This window comes from Lepidochelys olivacea, assembly GCF_965140295.1.
Source record: "Lepidochelys olivacea isolate rLepOli2 genome assembly, chromosome: 5".
Classification (NCBI taxonomy): Eukaryota; Metazoa; Chordata; order Testudines; family Cheloniidae; genus Lepidochelys; species Lepidochelys olivacea.
Genome location: NC_140415.1, coordinates 131,188,744 through 131,210,134, shown reverse-complemented (window position 1 = coordinate 131,210,134; position 21,391 = coordinate 131,188,744). Strand labels below are relative to the sequence as shown.

General features: G+C 44.1%; 1 protein-coding gene across 1 annotated transcript; it reads right to left on the bottom strand.

Annotated features, from left to right (window-relative positions):
• Positions 1–349: 349 nt before the first annotated feature.
• Positions 350–20,409, bottom strand: CHRNA6 (cholinergic receptor nicotinic alpha 6 subunit). Its single transcript, XM_084627886.1, has 6 exons — positions 20,330–20,409; positions 9,901–10,040; positions 8,493–8,537; positions 6,723–6,832; positions 5,636–6,614; positions 350–818 (listed from the first exon to the last, which is right to left on the bottom strand). The coding sequence occupies exons 1-6, from the start codon at positions 20,406–20,408 to the stop codon at positions 696–698; spliced, it is 1,476 nt and encodes a 491-aa protein (XP_084484012.1). The 5' UTR covers position 20,409; the 3' UTR covers positions 350–695.
• Between the last annotated feature and the right edge of the window lie 982 nt (positions 20,410–21,391).

Here is a 21,391-nt window from a genome sequence, read left to right as displayed (position 1 = left end):
CGGTCATATTTTGGTTTTTATAGTACTTTTATTCATATTGATGGCTTCACTGTAAGAATACAACAAAACATCAACACATTCAGCTGGACTGTCGTGCGTAATCCGAGTGCTGTAGTGAAGAGTACTAAGTGGATATAAAGACAGCAAAATAAACACATACAAAGTTTAGGGTGCGCTTGTGAGCAGAAGCAGGGGATTTTCCAAGGGTCCAATGCTGGCCTAATTCTGACTTCAGTGGAGGCAATGGTAAAATTCCCACTAGCCTAGCTCTGCTTCTGCTGGAGCAAAGGTAGGCCGACACTGGGCGCTTTTGAAAATCTCCCCCTAGGGGAGCAGGAATTGCCACAGAGGTCCCCAAAGGGATCATCAGCGTATGTGCAACATGCCCAGTCATTGAATGGTGTCATCAGCCAGGTGGAGAGCTGGCAGCCTGCTGTTGAAGTCAGTCAGCGGGCACTCGACGAAGATATGCGACAGTCTGAAACTGACTGCAGGGTGAAATGCCTTCTCTCTCCCTTTGACAGTTGGAAGGGGAAGCCACTTCTTAGCCAGAGGGAAAATCACCTTAACAGCAGCCCTTTGCAGATGGACCCTTGGAGGATGAGCCAAGTGTAACAGAGAAAGTGGAGGAGATGGGTGGATCTCCAAAAAAGTAGGGAATCGGACAAAACAAAAACCAACCAGCATTCTTGGAATTATGTGTCTGCTATCAGTGGTTGCAGAAATAACCCTCCTGTTCCAAACATACAGAGAACGATGAACACCCAAAGGAACACCCTGTCTATCACCATAGCCACGTATTTCCAGTCATCCTCCACCTGCAATGCAGAAAAGAAAGGATACACCACATTAAACATACTATACATGTGATGGGTTCATTTGATCCCCTGCTAGAAAGAATTGTATTGAGTAAGAGGCTTGTGAGCGTCGGGAAGAAGAATATACACGAGCTATGAAATTTACAAAAGTGACTTGCCTCAATTTTTGGGTGCTCAAAGGGGCCTGATTTCCTGAGGGTGAATACTCAGCCCTTCAATGTGCCTAAAGTTGGGCTCTCAAAAGTCACAAATGACTTTTGAAAAATCTTGGACACAACTGCAAACCCTTGGCTAAGTTTGTTGCATCTCCTTTAAATAGGCACATCAGCTGCAAACAACAGAACCAGGGTAGATGATAGCCATAGGGTCAGATTCTGTGTCAGGTACACCCATGTAAATCCAGGGTAACTGATGAACTGGCGAGCAGAATTTGACTCTAAGACTTCAAGGCAGGGAAAAAATATGGGCTATAAGAATCAATCTGATTAGTTCAGGATTAGGATAAAAACCAAAAAGCTCAAAAGCCTACAAAAGGAAAGAGTAAAAAGGTTGCAACAAATAAGAAAATAGAGGCAATTAGTCAAACCCTGCTCTCAGTTACACTGTTGGAAATCCAGTGAAGCAAATGGAGTTTGTTCCCCCAGATTTCTACTGGTGTAATAGAAGAATTTGGCCCAATGGCTGATTCAAGAGACAGTTCACATCTGCAGCCTGATTCACCACTGTGATATTCCAGAGTTATCCTGGTCAAACTCCACCAATGTCAGTCCAAAATGGGGAATCAGACCTGTAATGTATAGCAAAGTTCTTAAATGATTGAGCCAAGCATGTCCTCAAGTGCTTTCCTGAATCGGAGCCTAAGTGCTTTCAGGACAATGAATGGACTACACACCAAACAGGATGCTATTGCCCTTTAAAATCCTGCCTTAAACCATCGCCACCTATTAGTAGCAAAACCATCAAATTGAAAGTGAAAACAAAGCAGCAGTAGCACTTATGTCAGGCCTCAGACCGGCGCGGTGCATTTTTTGGCCTCTGCCCTGTTCTTACGATATTTCTGGCCAGCACATCAGCAGGACCAACTGGCACTCACATGAGAGAGGCTGTTTCTGCAAGATTTTGAGCCCCGTTTTGCTGACTCAGCAAGTTCAGAAAGTAACTATAATAGAGAAGCTGTATCCAAACCAAACTGACCCACCCAGGCCTTCTGAGGCTCCTTTTCACTGGTACTTAGCCCTGGAATATTAATTTTTTTGTGGCTAACTCTGAGCTGACATTGTCCCTTTCATGTCTCCTTCCCTTTTCAGCGGCCTTCTCAGTTTTATATGCAGGGTTGTGGTAGCCGGGTCTGTCCCAGGATAGCAGAGAGACAAGGCGGGTGACGCAAAATCTTTTAGTGGCCCAAGATCTGTTCGGGGAGAGACAAACTTTCAAGCTACCCAGAGCTCTTCGTCAGGGCTGGCAAACTAACTCTGAACGTTGCTGCTAAATGCAAGGTGGACCAGATGGACCTACTCATGCAAACCATGTGCTCCACCTTGCATTTAGCTGTGAGGTTCCCTTCCCAGCCCAGAAGAAGAGCTCAGTGTAAGCTCGGAAGCTTGTCTCTCTCACCAACACAAGTTGGCCCAATACACGACATTATCTCACCCACCTTGTTTCTCATTTTTAGGGCACTTTTTCTCCTTCCAAAGGTTGCTGCTGTGCTCTGTGTGAGTGCAAATACAGCCGCTTTTACAGCCCCAATTCCTGTAACCCTTTGTCCACATTTTAAAGTGCTGCTGTTCTTTTGACACCGGCTTTTGACACCTTCCAGCCTTCTCTCCATGCTGGGCCTGAGCAGCAAGCGGTGTTCTGATGAGTACGAAGGATTAAGTCAAAGCTTGCCCAAGAATTCCCCCCCCCCCCCGCTTTGAACTGAAGCAAAATTCCCCGGGATGCAAAGCTGCTGTCATCTCGGGTTAGCTGAAATGCACCAGTGAACCTGCCCTAGCATAGTCCACAAGCACTGGTTACAGAGTTTGGTAATGCAATGTTACACTGTGGAGGGAAAGACATGCATGCCACACCCTTTCAAAGGGTGGCACAGCCCCCGATCCAGCATTCACTTCCTCAGGCTCCAGTCCGCACTCTGGCCTAGTGTGCCAGAATTCCTGGGGGTCCTTCTGCAGAGTGGCAAGCCAGGGCCATAGGCACACCGCACATGGGACAGCGATGATCCCAGCCCCACACCATGGCCCTGACCCTTCTTGGGCTGGCAGCAGCTTTCAGAGCTGAGCTGTCTGGGACAACTCACATCCCTTAGAGCTATCATTTCAGACTGTCTGCAGACTCAGGCAGGCATCAGTGACAATAGGTCATATTTCCAGGTTTTTCTTGGCATCCACCAGGGCTTGAAACAATTTTTTTTAAATGACAGTTGGGACTCCAAGCTCATGTGACTCCAGGAGCCTTAGGTATGGCCTGTTGTGCCTCTGCCTTAATCTCGCCCTGCTCAAAAGCCCCTACCCTTCTGGGGAGCCAGCTCCTTCAGACCCACAATCTGGCCCTCCGCTTACCTTCTCTGCAAACGCTGGTGGCCAGATGGTCAGCTGGTATAAACCATCGAAGCCACATTAAGTTCAGTGGAGCTGCCCTGATTTACACCAGCTGAGGATCCGGCCCTTGAGGTCCTAGAATTCTAAACTGTGCCCTCAGAGCATCACATCCTATGACATCTGTCTCGGTTTGGATAAAGATTCATTATTCTGCACAAGCAAACCCATTAGCCGAACACCGAGTCTTGTTTTTAAAACCCTTCTTATTTTTAGTTACTTAATCCCTCCACCCCCAAACCTGTTGAGAATCCCAGGCAGAGGGAGGCGGGGCTTAGCACTCAGCCCTCGGCTTGGCCTCTGGTGAGGAGCCACCTAGCATGATGGCTTTTGTGAATCCCATTCCATTCTAAGGCACCTACTTCTCCCCATTCGTTGCATACGGAGCTTAGGTACATAACCCAGGCTTTGTTAATCCCAGTGATCTTCTAAGGGCCTAAATGTGACACTCAGCATCACTACACCTATGTTTCTTGGTGACTCGACCCTAAGTGACTTGCCTGAGGGCACATAGGACGTCTGTGGCAGAAGTACGAACTGAATCCAGGTTCTGCACCTTAACTGCCAACCCTCCTCTCAGCACTTTTTAAGACTGAGCCCCTTGTGAGTGAGGGGCGTAGAAGGAAGCATTAGAACCCATTATAACTGCTGTGAGAAAGCAGCATGCAAGGAAGAAAAGCCCTTTGAACTCCCAGCAGAGGAGTCCTGAGTCTGCTACACAAGATTACAGCGTCAGTTAAAGCTTGCCGGGAAAGACACAGGCCACAAATAGTAGACTGAGGTGATACTGTGCTGGGATTCTAGGGAAGAAGAAGGGTTCTACAAATAAATGGGCAGGAAGAGAGGTGCTAGTAACGGATGTGGGTGGCAAAGTCTAACATACCTTAACTAAAGAGAAAGGGTTGGACAGCCACGAAGAAACTGAGACCTCTGCAGCCACAATTTTCAAACAGCCATTAGTGATTTTGGTACCTCTGTTTTTGGGAGCCCAACTTGAAACCCCTTAAAGGGGCCTTATTTTCAGAAAGTGACCAGCACCCACGCTCTGAAAATCAGGCCCCTTTTAAGGCGTCTCAAGTTGGGCCCCCAAAAATGGAGGCTCCCAAAATCACGAGCCACTGAGGAAAATGTAGGCCTGTGAAAGCGCTGGTGTCATAAATGTAAAGGGAAGGGTAAACTCCTTTAAAATCCCTCCTGGCCAGAGGAAAAATCCTCTCACCTGTAAAGGGTTAAGAAGCTAAAGGTAACCTCGCTGGCACCTGACCAAAATGACCAATGAGGAGACAAGATACTTTCAAAGCTGGGAGGAGGGAGAGAAACAAAGGGTCTGTGTCTGTCTGATGCTTGGGCCGGGGACAGAACAGGAATGGAGTCTTAGAACTTTTAGTAAGTAATCTAGCTAGGTATGTGTTAGATTATGATTTCTTTAAATGGCTGAGAAAAGAGCTGTGCTGAATAGAATGACTATTCCTGTCTGTGTGTCTTTTTTGTAGCTTAAGGTTTTGCCTAGAGGGATCCTCTATGTTTTGAATCTAATTACCCTGTAAGGTATCTACCATCCTGATTTTACAGAGGTGATTCCTTTATTTCTATTAAAAGTCTTCTTGTAAGAAAACTGAATGTTTTTTCATTGTTTTAAGATCCAAGGGTTTGGATCTGTGGTCACCTATGCAAATTAGTGAGGATTTTTACCAAACCTTCCCCAGGAAGTGGGGTGCAAGGGTTGGGAGGATTTTGGGGGGAAAAACGTGTCCAAACTACATTTTCCCAGTAAACCCCGATAAAGTTTGGTTGTGGCAGTGGAAATCCAAGGGCAAAGGGTAAAATTAATTTGTACCTTGGGGAAGTTTTAACCTAAGCTGGTAAAAGTAAGCTTAGGAGGTTTTCATGCAGGTCCCCACATCTGTACCCTAGAGTTCAGAGTGGGGAAGGAACCTTGACAGCTGGTAAGGGACTATTTGGGAAATCTGAACCTATGTACACGGGTGGGTCCAGTCGGTGGGTCCATTCTAGGAGTGAAGTCTGTAAACATAGAGACACCGGCAGAACCCTGAACACTAAGCAGCAACACTAAACAAACCACTCTAAACAAATCTGATAGCTTTTTGGAGAGGTACAGAACAGCACCGGTGACTTCAATGGGACAACTCATGCACACAACCGCTCCCTGCCGGGAGTGGACGGTTCACAGTGCAGCCCAGGCAGTGCGAATAGCCCTCTTACCTCTTTAGTTTCGTTTTGGCTCCTCATATTTTCAGCGATGAACTGAACACTGCTGATTACCTCGCTGACTTCAGCGGAGTACTTGACGTGCTCCATCCCCCATTCCATGGGCTGAGGGCTCAATCTTCTTTTGCCGGTAGCAAGTTCGTTCACCTTGTCACAGTGGCAGCATCTCCTCTCCTTGTATAATTTAACGTCTCCATATTGCTTCATTTTGCCAGATTTAGTGGCAAGCCCTTTTTTACTCTTTTTAGAGCTGGCTTCCTTCTGTGGGTCTAGAGGTCTCGTCATCATCAGGACTTTAGGCAGGAGATTGAGAAAGATGCTTTTTACCCATTTGGGCATGGTGTGTGTGGTTGGAGTCCTGTAATGGATGTTCAGCACAAACACTGTGATGACAATTGATAGGGTCACAAATATCATGGTGAAGAGCAGGTATTCGCCAACCAGTGGAATTACCAGAGAGGTTGATGGGATTGTCTCTGTGATCACCAACAAAAATACAGTCAGAGAAAGTAGCACTGAGATGCAGAGGGTCACCTTCTCCCCACAGTCAGACGGAAGGTAAAAGACTAACAGAGTTAGGAATGAAATGAAGAGACAGGGAATGATCAGATTAATGGTGTAAAACATGGGTAGCCTTCGGATATAAAAGGAGTATGTTATATCTGTATAGATCTCTTCACAACAATTATATTTTATATCGTGTTTGTAGCCAGAAGCATCAACTATTTCCCATTCACTGTTTTCCCAAAGGTCATTCATATCCACTTTGGATCCAATAATCAGGAGGTCAATTTTGGCTTTGTCATATGTCCAGGAGCCAAACTTCAGTGAACAATTCTGGTGATCAAAGGGGAAAAATGTGATATCCATAGGACAGGAGCTTTTAAAAATAGCAGGTGGAGTCCAAGTGATCACCCCATCATATTTAAGAAGAGCTTTGGTCTTGCTTTCTACTTGAAAATCCCCAACAGCACTAGAAATACAAACGACACAAGTGTAAACAATACGAACAAGGAAGTGAAACAGCATCTTATATAAAACGGTGACCTTTGAAAGATGGCAAACGTAAAAAGCATTATACTTGTTATACAAGACGATATCAGGTTTCCAAATTTTATCCGCTGGCACCCGGACAAATTCAATTCCACCATATTCCATTGGATCCCATCGCAATTTATAGTCATTCCAAATCTAAAGGAAGGAAAAATAATTATTTAAAGCCTAGTGTTTTTAACTTGTGCTTAAAGATTTGCCTGGAAAAGGTGCAGTGCACCCCTAGGAAGCTAAGGCCCAGCATTTTGAGAGCTTTAGGATGCAATGCAGCCTCTTAAGTTAATTAACTTAACAGTCGTGTGTACAGTATACAAGAGTACTGCTGATGTTTACGCCATCCTCACTTGCATAGGGTTATGGCTCTAACTCCTGTGGATCATTGCTGTGGCCTGTCTTCTGGCTTGCCGTTGCTCCATAGCCACCAGCCACGTTGACCTATGCAAATCTTGTGTGGAGATCCTTCTGCCATGCAGGCAGGAGACATGGGGCCTGCTGTCCTTATGATTACAGTACTGCCTAGAGGCCCATCCAAGGTCAGGGTTGTACATACACATACAGGACAGTCCCTGTCTTGGAGGATTTACAGTCTATATGGACAAGGCAGACAAAGCAAGGAAGGGGAAACAAAGACACAGAGAGGGGAAGTAATTTATCCAAGGTCACCGAGCAAGTCAATGGCTGAGCCAAGTGCTCTTTCACTGGAGCACACCACCTTCCTGTGGGGCTCACGGCCAATCCTTTAGTCCTACCTAGCACAGGAGAGCACCTTTGCTGGGCCACACAAAGAGTGCCATTAAACGGAATGGCTGAGCTTTTCAAAGCAGCCTAAAGGAGTTAGGCACCCAAACCCCACTGAATTTCAGTGGGAGTTGGGCACCTTAACTTCTCTTTTGAAAAATCACAGTCCCTCTGTACAGACAGACACACACACAGAGGAGAGATAAATGACGTTTCTACCCTGCTAGGAAAGCATACAAGTAAATGTTACCTCCTGACTTCTTTCAGTGGAACAAGTATCTCTCTTTGGTGGCCACAGTTCTTTTTGTTGGAATGAAGAGCAAAGAGGCTGCAGGAAGCTACGCAGGCAGTGCAAGTGTGGGTTTACTCAGGAAGGAACGGGTATGCTGTTGAGCAACATCACAGTTTACCTGTCTGCACAATTGGGAGCACAAGCTAATATCTCCCTGAATGTTTGGAAAATCTGAGAAAATACGATTGCTCTGTGAAGCACCCAAAATTATTGGCTTCCAGATTAATCAGGCATTTAAATTGCTCTTAGGAAATTATTCCTCCCTGTGTGCAGACCTGCATATTCAATTGTCCCTACTGTGCATAGGCCAAGCCCAATGACTGAAATGTAGCAGATGAAATGCACGGTAACACACTTGGTGGGGAATAATACACAATAGAAATGTGGGAGAACCCTTTACATAATTTTAAATATTATGGTACTTAAGTTATAAAACATTTCAAATGTGCCCTTGGTTAGACTGAGTTCTCTTGATCTGTGGGCTGGTCTACAGATCTGTGGGCTGCTCTACACTAGGTAGTTAAAATGTCATGCTCCATGCAATGTAATTAAGATGACCTAAGCCTCAGGGTAAACATTGCTAGGTTGACGAACGAATTCCGCGAGCAATACAGCGGCAGTGTTGCTGCTGCAACGTTTCCAATGTAGACCTAGCGTGTATCTCTGAAGACACTGTTACAAAGGAGATGTTTATTCTTTAGATCAAATTCATGCCAACACACACATTCAAAGCCTAGGGTTGGTGCAAAACACAATTCTGACACTTACGTGTCGCAGCCACAGGTTGGTTTCCATAATCTGATTGACTTCATCCTAGAGATAAATAAATAGATGTAGACTTTTCAATCCCACAAATCAATTACAGCATCCTGAGACAGTTACAGGTTAGCCCAACACAGACAGAAACCAAGACACATATAGGTCTTGATCCAGCAAAGTACTGAAGTACATGCCTAACTTTAAGCACACAAGTAGTCCCATTGTAGTCAGCGGGACTACTCAGACACAAAGTTACACAGGTGTTTAAGTGTTTTGCTGGACTGAAGGTTTAATTTACTGCATCTACACAATACAATATACCATGCAATGCACTGTCAGCCTTAAGGAAAACTGCACCAGTGTAACTGGATGCAGTCATGCCAATGAGAATCTCTAATGTAAATGTACTCCCTCTAGTACTGAATTTAATGGGTGCTGGATTGGGGCCCTAGCGAGAGAGATTGCAGAGGCTTGGGAACATGCGTTAATTGCAAATAGCAGCCTATCCGTGAGACACTTAGGCCCTTTCTACACTACAGCTGCTACAGGGGCACAACTACGGAGCTGCCGCTATGCCAGGTAGGAGAATAGCATAGTTGCTTCCTGCATTGACAGAAGGGATTTTTCCCATCGATGTAGTTAATTCACCTCTCCAAGAGGCAGTAAGTAGGATGACAGAAGAATTCTTCCATAGACCTAGCTGTGTCTACACTGGTTGACCTAACTATAGCTCTCCGAGTGTAACATTTTTCATTGACCTAAGTTTTAGGTGTAGACCAGGCCTTACTTTGGGTGGGTAATAAAAGTTAAGCATTTGGGGCCAGACTTTAAAGGTATTTGGGTACCTAAAGATGCAGCTAGGTGCCTAAGAGGATTTTCAAATGCACCTAGGCCCATTGGGAGGCAGCTGCCTACGCACTTTTGAAAACCCCACAGGTGCCCATGTATATCTTTAGGCACCTAAATACCTTGGAAAATCTGCCCCTTAGTTGATAAAATCCAACAGGCTGGCTTATGATTTTTCAATATCCAAAAATATAGCCCCACTTATGTGTCAGTGAGTGTTTGTGACAGAGAAAAAGAAAACAGGAAAATCCCTGAAACCCAGAAAAGTTACCTTTAAACCACCCACAAAAGTGTACAGTTTAATCAGATTCTGCACTTGTACATCTTGGGCCATTAACTCAAGAAACTTCTAATCATCTGAGCCTTGAAGATTACAGAACTATGTCTATACAACATGCAAAGAAAATGGCAAGGTCTGCACACACATGAGACATTTAAATGGCTATTTGCATGTGCAACCACTCTGATTGCACATGCAATTGTGTGTGTAAATTATGTGCCTGCAATTGTTCTTTTAAACTTATAAAATCAGCACCCATGTATCTTTTAAGCATTCTGTAATTAATCTTACCACATTTGCAAGCTGTGTAATTGCCACTTCAAAATGTACTGTCACAGGATCAGATACATTTTCCACCGGTCTGATGAAGTGGTTGTAATGGGAGAAAAGTTTTTGAAATAAACGTTCTTCTGGTTCACATGCCGAGCAACCTGTATTGACAAAAATTAACAGAAAGCAGTTGCTGAAGAGGCAGGAAAAAGGAGAGAGAAAATTTCAGGCCTGATTTTCACTGGGTCCTCAACCCAGCCTCCACTTGTTAATGCAGACTTTTGGTGCACTAACACTTGAATGCACAGTTTTGATAGAAGATGGCTTATTAAGCTAGCAGATAAAGGCATAGCAAGGTCCACTGGTCAGATGCTGAAGCTAGACAAATTCTGAATAGAAGTAAGATGCAACTTATTAGCAGAGAGTGTAAATAACCATTGGAACAACTTGCCTAGGGATGTGGTGGATTAACCAATTGTGACAAATCAGGGTACAATCTAGACTAATGAGCAGCTGTGTCACCTCTGGCCTGCAACCTTGGGTGCCTTACAATGCCTTGCTGAAGTAGCTCCCACATGGGTCACTCACAAACAGCCTTCCAGCATGCAAGCCACACCCTGAGTGTCTGTGTGTAACTGCAGCCTGCCAGCCACACTTGGGTTACACTCTGGCTCTCACCAGCCTGGGTTATATTGCAAGGTGACCCCAGCACACTCCCAGCCCTCTCCTGGACAATACAAGTTATTTAAGGTCTGTTATTTCTTTAAAAGAATAATAAGCACACAATTTGCCATCCCAAAAGGAGTTTCCAAGACACTTTCGTTTAAACACACTAGATTAGCTAAACCAATAAAACACATTTATTATCTACAAAGAGATTTTAAGTGAGTACAAGTAATGAGGCATAAAAGTCAGAAATGGTTACAAGAAAAATAAAGATAAAATGCTTACTGATGCCTAACTTAACGAACTATATTAAATTCAAAGCAAAGTTTTCTCACCACATGCTTTCATCAGTCTTACTGAACAAACTTCTTAGGTCAGGTCTCCTTCTCTCAGAGTCCAACCAAGGCTTCCTTTGTCACTTCAGGTGCCGTGAAGGGCAGGAAGAGAGAAAGGGGCCCTATGGGGTGTTTGTTCCTCCTTTGTATAGTTACAGACCCTCTCTTGAAAAACATTTCCAGCTAGGCACTAGGAGAAAGAGTATGTGGAAGGATGTTCCCTGCTGCTTTTTTCCTCACCTGTTTGAGCTTCCTTTGTTTCCCTTCCTGCCTGATGACTGTTTACTGCTTAAATGCAAATTAACAGAGCACACATTCCTTTGTTTAGAACAGACTTGTTTGCCAAACCTCAGTTTGGAACATGTGTTAATAACAGCACACAGTGGAATCTTACAACCTCACATATAATGTTGCCACTCATATTTTACCAGGATGATACTGATTAGCAAGTTATGAGTTTTCAAATGCTACTTTATGAGGTATACTTGTACAATGATTATTACAATAGTGTGTAGGGTGTGAATGCAGGGGTGCATTCTGTCACACCATCACTTGAAGTCTTTAAATCAATATTGGATGTTTGATTCTATTAGGATTATTATTAGAGCTGGTCGGAGAATGGAATTTCCATTCAGTGAGAAAGTCTAAAGTTTTGAATGTTTTTTTTTTCATTCTGAATTGGAACAAAAAGCTGTATTTTCATAATTTCCTGTAACCTGAAAATCCCTCCTAAATTTCAGTTCAGAACTATCAAAATATTTCAGTTTGGAACTACTGAAACATTTCATTTTGATAAAGGCAAAACATTATAGATTACATTTATTTTATATTAAACTATTTTAATATGAAGTCAAAAACAAAAAGGAATTGAAAAGATAGACAAAATGAAATGTTTCAACATTATTGAAACCAAGAAACTCAAAATAAACTGTTTTGACTTTTTTCCCGGTTGAAAATTTTGTCAAAATCTTACAGCAAAAAGTGTGCCTATGAAACTTTTTGATTTTGATGAAACTGCTTTTTCCAACAGAAAAACTGTTCCATCTAGCGTTGCCAACTTTCTAATTGCACAAATCCAAACGCCCCTGCCCCGCCCCTTCTCTGTGGCCCCACTCCCCGCTCTTAAACCTCCTTTAGCACATGCACAGGTAAGGGCCACACCCAGCTGCAGAAAGACACAGATACTGAGATCAGCTATGGGAAGACTCAGCTTAAGGGACTTGCTCCAGCATTCAGGTGCCCACTTCCCTTGGAGTGCAGACCCAAAGGTATATTGTCTTGCGCTACATAGCGCAAGCTCATAAGAATTTGCTCCCTCCCTCAAAGTGAAGAGAGACATGCACAACTTCTTCCCCCCCCCCAGTTAGAAATTGCACAAACTGGGTTTTATAATAAACAAAACAACTTTATTAACTATAAAAGGCAGATTTTAAGTGATTATAAGGGATAGCAAACAGAACAAAGCAGATTACTGAGCAAATAAAACAAAACACGTAAACTAAGCTTAAGATCTTAAAGAGACTAGTTTCAAGAAAACAACAAGAGTCTGGTGGCACCTTAAAGACTAAAAAAGTCTTTTAGTCTTTAAGGTGCCACCAGACTCCTTGTTGTTTTTGTGGATACAGACTAACTTGGCTACCCCCTGATACTTGATTTCAAGGAGTAATTTCTTACCCTAAATGTTCTTTTAGGCAAGTTGCAGAGTTTCCAGAGCTTAGAGTTCCAGGTATTTCTCTTTACAGACTAGACTCCTGTCTTATTCTGGACTCACCACTGCCTTTTCCCTCAGGTTAGTTCCTTTGTCTATTCAGGTATTTTGAGCAGTCTTTCTTCTTGGGCAGGCAATGGAGGAGAATGCTGTTTGCCTTCCTCCCCAGCCTTAAATACAATTTACATGAGGCAGGAATCTTTTGTTTCCCCAAACTTGACCTCCCACTCCTGTTAGTGGAAAATTACTAGAAGTCCAAGATGGTGTTTAGTACCAGGTGACAGGACCACCTGACTTAGTAGTGTCACAGCTACATCCCAGGATGACTCTCAGGAAGGAGAGAGGTTAGTATCTTCACAGTCTTGTTGTTTCTTCCTAACAGCCCACAAAGGCTGATGGCCTGTTGTCTGGGAGGGTGTTTCCCAAGTACACACCCACTTGTAATTATTACTTACATAGTCCATATTCCTAACTTTATATACAGAAATGATACATGCCTACAAATTGGATAATTACATTCAGTAACTTATAACCTTTCCAATGATACCTTACAAGACCCATTTTGCATAAAATATATCGCATTTATGCTATATACATAAGCATATTTCTATGAAGAATATGCATTAAATGTCACCATATGCACTTACAGTATATAGTCCCTTTCTTCAAGCATCTCAGAGCATGCGAGTCTTTACAGTGACTCAACAAGCAATGAACAAATCCCAAAAGGTTCAGAGATTCTGTATGGATAAGCAGTTCAAGTTCAAGATGTTTACTGATACCAGTTAGTCTGAAAAACTGGGCAGGAAATATTTCTGTCCCCTAGTCTTCATTTTTAAGCCCCCCTTCCTAGTGAATAACACTAGCACCTGCCTTTGGTGATGTTCACAGCTTTCCAAAGCAGCAGCTGCAAAGTGAAGCTAAAATGATTTGTCAATTTTACTTCTGCCCACAGGGTTCTCACCAGCAGCAGTGAAAATTGACAGACTCTGGTCAGTTTTCACTCTGCTACAGCTTAGAGACGCTGTAAACTGCACCTGAGGCACCGTGTGCCTGCAGACTCAGGAAGGCAGCACTGCATCAGTTACACTCAGGTCACATTTGAAAGAGTATCTTTACAACAAGACTTAATTTTAGTTTTAAAATGAAAGTTTAGATTGTGCAGAGATTCACATAAACTTGCCTAGGAAAGCATCCTCCTTGGGTGAATGGGTCTTTCAAGTGATTCCTATAATGTAATACCCAAACATAATATGTTTCATAAAGTATCAGAGCTTGCTCCTCACACTTAGCAAATCCAAGCTGGCAAGGCTGGATTTCACATCACCTGGGACATCAACAGCCATGGATCTATTGCAATTCTTAGAGCACTGATAACTACACAGAGAAATAAACCACACCTCCTCCCCTCCTATTCTAGCCAGCCTGCCCTGGCCGGGCATCCAGCTGAATCGACCTTGTGGTGCATTTTTTAAATGCTATTAAACTGTCACATTAGGAGCACTCCTTGCCCAAAATACATTGTATACCTTTGCAAAAAATAAGTGAAACAGTAAATAATTCAGTGGACACCAAACTCCTGGTTAGCAGGGGTTGCATTTAGGTCTGTGGAGGTGAAAATGAACACATTCAATGTACCCCTTGGATCTCCAGCCAAAGGCAAGCAGTAATTACAGCAGGTAGTTAGGCGTGTAAAGGGTTCTTTAATACACATCCGCTTTAGGAGCCAACTGCTAATATCCTGGGATTAGCTACTACAACATGGCACATAGCAAACTATATCACCCTGGACACTCCCTTTCTTAGGCCTGGATTGGGAGAGGTTCCGTGCCCAGCTCCAGGGAACTTCAGGCTCTTTGGCTCTGGAGACCCTGTGTCTCCTTGGCTGCAAGGCTTCCCTGGAGCCCCATTCAGGAAAGGTCTAGCCAGCAGCTGCTCCCACGACGCTCTTCAAATGGGCTGTAAAAATATGACTGAGCCTACTGCCACCTCTGTGAATCTCTGCACTGGCTGTCCTCTCTGTCCCCTCATCAAGCTCAAGCTTCTAGTTCTCACAGTCAAGGCATTTCAGAGCTCTGTCCCACCCATCGCACTGCCCTCTTCTCTTATCACATCAGTCCCTCTAGTCCAGCAGCAGTGCTGGCTGTCCCAACCTCGATTCTGGTTCTCCTACAGCTATCTTCATGCTTTCTGCCTGTCACATATAACCATGGTACCTCAAAGCCTGGCAGTAGGAGTGGGCTCAGATACCAGATTGATGCAGGGCAAGCGTGTAGACGTATAACTGGCCAGAACTGACAGCAAACACTCTGGAATTGTTCTCAGCAGCTGTGGCTGGAATGGCACTGTGGGTCAGACTATTCAGGGCATTGCAAGGGGGAGGGGGCAGCCAACTCTCTGACTCCATCCCCAGCACACTCAGATAGGAAACCATCCATTCCCAGGAGCCACACCAGCTGGGGGATGAGGCAGGGAAAAGAAAAAGTGTGTGTGTGTGCAGGGGGACGCGAGAGGCTATACCAACGCCTAACTCTGTCCAGCCTTGCCCCCACCCCAGGTTCTCAGGCTGGCTGGGCCAGGTGGACAACAGGGAAGAAGGAGGCAGCTGATGGTTTGGTGCAATTTGATTTTTTTAAAAAGCAATTCACAAGACGTACTTTGGCCATTCTGCTTTGCTGTTTGCCTGGCCCATCCTTTCTGACCCTAAGCTCTTTGGGAGGTGCAGTCCCTGGGCCCAAGTCTCCAGTGCAGTTGGGATGCATCTCTTCAGTGGAGCCAAGTAGCCCTAAATCCATTGTAAGTTGGCACCGGATGACTCTCTGTGCAACTGTCCTACAGGATTCAGAGTAACAGCCGTGTTAGTCTGTATTCGCAAAAAGAAAAGGAGGACTTGTGGCACCTTAGAGACTAACCAATTTATTAGAGCATAAGCTTTCGTGAGCCACAGCTCACTTCCTCAGATGCATATCGTGGAAACTGCAGCAGGCTTTATATATACACAGAGAATATGAAACAATACCTATTCCCACCCCACTGTCCTGCTGGTAATAGCTTATCTAAAGTGATTTCCAGCACAAATCCAGGTTTTCTCACCCTCCACCCCCCCACACAAATTCACTCTCCTGCTGGTGATAGCCCATCCAAAGTGACAACTCTTTACACAATGTGCATGACAATCAAGCTGGGCTATTTCCTGCATAAATCCAGGTTCTCACATCCCCCCCACCCCCATACACACACAAACGCACTCTCCTGCTGGTAATAGCTCATCCAAACTGACCACTCTTCAAGTTAAAATCCAAGTTAAACCAGAACATCTGGGGGGGGGGGGTAGGAAAAAACAAGAGGAAACAGGCTACCTTGCATAATGACTTAGCCACTCCAAGTCTCTATTTTAAGCCTTAAATAGAGACTTGGAGTGGCTAAGTCATTATGCAAGGTAGCCTGTTTCCTCTTGTTTTTTCCTACCCCCCCCCAGATGTTCTGGTTTAACTTGGATTTTAACTTGAAGAGTGGTCAGTTTGGATGAGCTATTACCAGCAGGAGAGTGCGTTTGTGTGTGTATGGGGGTGGGGGGGATGTGAGAACCTGGATTTATGCAGGAAATAGCCCAGCTTGATTGTCATGCACATTGTGTAAAGAGTTGTCACTTTGGATGGGCTATCACCAGCAGGAGAGTGAATTTGTGTGGGGGGGTGGAGGGTGAGAAAACCTGGATTTGTGCTGGAAATCACTTTAGATAAGCTATTACCAGCAGGACAGTGGGGTGGGAATAGGTATTGTTTCATATTCTCTGTGTATATATAAAGCCTGCTGCAGTTTCCACGATATGCATCTGAGGAAGTGAGCTGTGGCTCACGAAAGCTTATGCTCTAATAAATTGGTTAGTCTCTAAGGTGCCACAAGTCCTCCTTTTCTTTTTGTCCTACAGGAGTGACCTCTGCCTAGAGGATCCTCCAGTGGGACAGAACCGGTGTAGCGCTTCCTATAGCAAGGCCCTCCTCCTGGCCAATGGTACGCAGGACTGCATGTGGCCAGGTACAAGGAGGCATAACTAAGATATTCCTGCATCTGGCTGATCCCTGTCAGCTGTAATGGCCCCTGGGAGTTGCTGACAACTGATGTAGATCAGATCAGCCTTTAGGCTTCTCTAGTTTGCACTGGAGACTGGTCCAGCACCTGGATGGTTTAAGAACTGGAAAATCACAAAGTGGGCTTAAAAGAACCTTTGCTTTCCCTGCCCCGCAATCTGCACTGAGTGATGCTCAGCCAGAGAGGGGACTTGCAGCCTCAGTGGCTGTTCTGCACGTAGGACTGGTGCCTCTGCGCACCACCACACTACCGACATGAACTGAAAAGAGTAACACCAACGTCTGAATTGCTTTGGAAATGAAGGGTGGGGCTGGGGAGCCAGCACAGGCCTGAGCTGTGCTCACAAAGGCCCCTCAGGAGGGGGACAGTGTGGAAGAAGACTGCAGAGTGGCCCCAGGTAGAGGGTATGGCAGCAGCCTAGCCCAGAAGTGCCAAAGGCCTGTGTGACACTGGCAGACCAGGTGCCAGCCCATGCCAAGGCCCCAGGCCTCACTGAATGCTGACAAATGCATAGCTGGGAACCAGTCTGGCTCCCTGTGCATTAGCATTATCAAAATAGGTACTAGAGGTTCAGTTGATAAGAATGTGTCTAGACTTTATAAAGTGCTTGTAGGATGCTGCCTGTATTAATCTCACCTATAACCTCTATAGCCCATGGTATAAAGTTATAGGGAGCGTTTGCATTGTAAGCCTCTGTAATTGTGTAACTCACCAAATAGGAAAAGCAGCATTGATTAAGGTAAAGTGCTTGTCTAGCACCCAAGATGGCCTATTGAAGGCAAATGACGTATTGTGTAGCATCAAAGGACAGAGACTTTGCTGATTGCATTGCTAACTCTCTCCAGGAAGAGACACAGATGCCTGAATTCCTCACATCAGGGTTTATTACAACTTTCGATCACCTTTTGAAACCATTCACTGAAGTCACTTGTGTATCCGTTGCCTGCTTTAAATAACTCATTCTTTTCCCTAACTAATAAATCTTTAGATAATTTATTGCAGGATTGGACACAGCAACTGTCTTTGGTGTGAGATTTAAGGAACCAATTGATGTGAGGTAAGGGTCCCGTCTCTTGGGACTGGAAGCAACTTGAATATTTTGTGACCATTTATCACATAGTCCAGCTGGCCTGGGTGGCAAGATAGAAACTCCAGTCTAAGAGGACAGTCTGTGACCCATTATAAGACTATTGTATACTTTGGGAGTTCACATTTGTTAGTGGGTTGGTGAAATCTAATTTCACACAGTTAGGGGTGTCTGCCTTGAGCCAGACAGTGTGGATAACTGATACAAGGAGGAAAGGTCAGAACTATAACAGGCACCAAGAGCTACTGCTGGTGTGTGAGTGTCTAGGAGCTGTGACTAAGCCAGTAAAGTCCAAGAGCTACGAATCTTTTTGGAAACTGGTGATGCACCCCACTGGTAGCAGGTAGAGAGACAATCTTGGTCCTTTTCTCTAAAGTCTTGTCTACACATGGGATATTTACAAAAGGAATTCTCATTACTGTTATCACCAGTTCTTCTACACGAACGTTAGCACCCACTGGAGCCCTAGCCCTGGAGAGAAAGAATAGTCCAGCGGTTAGGGTACTAAATGGGTGCGGGCTGTGCTTCAGACTTCCTGTGTGACCTGGGCCAACACGTTTAGCCTGTCTGTGCCTCAGTTTCCCATCTGTGAAGTGGATATAAAAGCACTGCCCTTCCTCACAGGGGTGTTGTGAGGATAAAAAGGTTACAGAGCATGAGACCCCATTACTATGGAAACAGGGAACATACAAGTACCTAAACCGTATAGATAGTTCAGCTCAGGCTCCTGCAGTTGGACCTGTAGTTTTACCCCTGATTCGACTGTACTTACTGCCAGCAGGTTTAAATAACATGGTGGTAAAAACAGGTCACTAGAGCCTTGTCTACACTAGGGCTCCCATAAACACTGAACAGATCCTAAGAATAGCGGGAACTGTTCTTTAAATCAATGTAAATGTTCCATCTTAGGAGTAGGTAACACTTCCATCTTCAACAGGTCATGCCATAGCCAGACATGTAAATGAGGTGAACAAGGACAAATATTATACGCACGTCTATCCTAAAGCAGCCCACTGCAAGGCATTCCATTGCTCAGATCCTAAGAAGATCTCATACACTTGTAGATTTATTTCAAGGGTGCATCTATTATCCACCCAATAGATTATATCCATTAAGGCCAGAATTTCACCCACTAGCCCTGCAGCAAGCCCACTGACTCACTGTTGAACTGAAGCACATCTAAATGAAAGACTCCCATACTTGATTTCAAGACTGCCACTGATGGAGAATTTACCTCATTCATTGGCAAACTGTTCCCAACTCTTAAATAGCCTCATCTAAACATTTGCGTCTTACTTTCAATGAGATCTTTGCTGACTTCAGACTCCAGGTATGGCTCAAACTGAGCTATGCAGCATGACATTGTCAAAAGGAGACATATCATTTGTAGGCCTACTGTTGCTACATTTTTATACCAATATTAGAATCTGAAATGTTGGTAAGTAGGATTTTTTCTTCCATTTATGGACAGACATTTTTAACATTCCACCTATGACCTTATATTTTGTTATGTCTAATCTGAAAATTCTCAAAAAGATGGTTCAAATCAATGATTATATATTCTTTATGTTTACATATTTTTTGCACCTACTACAAACGAAATGCAATCTCTTTTTCAGCTCTCCTGTCTCTTTGGTCAGTGTCCCATGAAACCATGCTCTATGTAGTTTGCAAGTGGGAGAATGAGCTGCTCCTCAAAAGACTCTTGGGACAAAACTCAGTGTTTCCCCACACTATTTCATTTGCCTGTAAGGAAGAGTGAGCAAAAGCGACACCTGCCAGCCAGAGTGACAGAGATTAAAGAGGAGCGAGGTATGAATGAGATCAAGAAGAGCATGATTGAAATATTCTGGATAAAGTACAATATCTATTGGCTTTTTAATGGCCCTGGCCCTAGATCTATAAGCTAAAGTAACATTTTGAAGCAAGATGTTGTTCAGCAGGGAGGTGTTCTGAGCTTCCCCAGTTCCAGTGGTTTCATTTATTTTCACATTTGTCTCAATGTTAAAACCCATTTTATTTGTACCATATAAAGCAATACAGTAATTCACAATAATAGAGTCCTGGTAACTATGAAGGGTGGGATTTTCCAAAGTTTCCAAGTCACTTGGGAGCGCACGTCCCTTTGAAACTCAGTGATGGCATCTGGTCTAAAGTCATACAAGTGCTTTTGAAAAATGTATCACACAACTGAAGCTAAATGAATATTTAGTGAGAAACCTCTAACTTTCATAAATTTTAATACAAAACATGCAAAGAACCCTACATCTTTAGTCCTTGTTAGTTAAGCGTGGCTTAACACTAAATCACTTTATCTCCTATTTTCCATGATACTCTAGAGGTATTTTCTCATTGAATCAAATGAGAATGAAATCTTTTAAGAAAAAACATTCTTAAAATTTGGTTTGATAAACAATCACATTTAGTATACTGGACTTTTACACAACAAGGTTATTTTAAGTTAAACAATTGGTTAAAACTTTCAATCAAGTTGAATCCAGGAAAATAGGAGCAGGAAAGGGCTAAATAAATTTCTCAGAGGCAAGGTAAAAAGAAACCTACCTTTAATCAAGGACATGAACGCATATGCCCACAGACAGAAGCCGGAGTAAAGAAATCCTAGACACTTCTCCAAAAGCATTATCCAAAAAGTACTACAACTCCCTTCTGAGACGAGAGGTTTGGAAAAGCAAAGGAACAGGACAGAAGGTGCGTGTGACCCTCAGTTCTTGAACGGTCTCGGTGATGTAAAGACGTATTTCAGTTCTGCATTCAAAGCAAAATCTGCAGCCAGAGGATCACTGTCGCTCTTACTACTGCCAGGAGAAGAGACTTCATGCTATGTGCAGAAAAGGGAACAAACCTGATCAGTGTCAGGTGAATAACCACATTTCCAGCTGCTCTCCACCCCTTCCAGGGTGTGTGTGACAAAGCAAGAGCCGCAGGGGAGCTGTGTTTGTGGGAGGGGGGTCGACACCACCAGCCCTTAGGAAAGCCAGACAGCACTCCCACTAAGTTGACAACATTTGCCCACAAGCAGCAGCTCTATCTGTTCTTTGGTGTGGCTTCTACACAGACCCTGCATGTTAAACTAGCAGTATATGCAGGTGAAACCCCCTCACTTTTCTAGATGGGGAGCTTTTCTGCAGAGGGAGAAGTGATATTCTCCAGGTTCAATAATCAGAAACCATCGGAACATTGAGACAGATATTGCATTCCATGCTATAACGGCTCATTATAGCATTGTTATTATTGTCCAGCAGACCCCACAATGTGCTAGGTGTTTTCCAGACATTCGAGAAAGATGGTCCCTACCCCAGCAGCTCATGGTTTCAATGCCCTGCTATAGTTTTCTACAGTGTGGTTCATGTATCAATAAACCACTGGTACCGGAGGATTCACAGTGTATTGAAAAATCATCAATTATTAATTTGGCAGGAGCGCCTAGCAGTCCCAACTGAAAGCAGGGCTCCATTCCAGTATACATCATATTTATACAGAGTAGGAGACAGCCCCTTGCCCCAGGCCCCAATCCTGCAATGACACACACGCGTATGACTTTATGCACAGTCCGTAATGCCATTGACTTCACCCACCCACAGCATATTAAGCACGTATGTCTCT

Excerpts from the sequence above, each read along its gene's own strand:
- CHRNA6 (XM_084627886.1), bottom strand. The coding sequence starts at position 20,408 with ATGCTTTTGGAGAAGTGTCTAGGATTTCTTTACTCCGGCTTCTGTCTG. Across the intron at positions 8,538-9,900 it reads TTACACAGCTTGCAAATGTG|GATGAAGTCAATCAGATTAT; the intron begins GTAAGATTAATT and ends ATTTATCTCTAG. Across the intron at positions 6,615-6,722 it reads GATATCGTCTTGTATAACAA|TGCTGTTGGGGATTTTCAAG; the intron begins GTATAATGCTTT and ends TTGTATTTCTAG.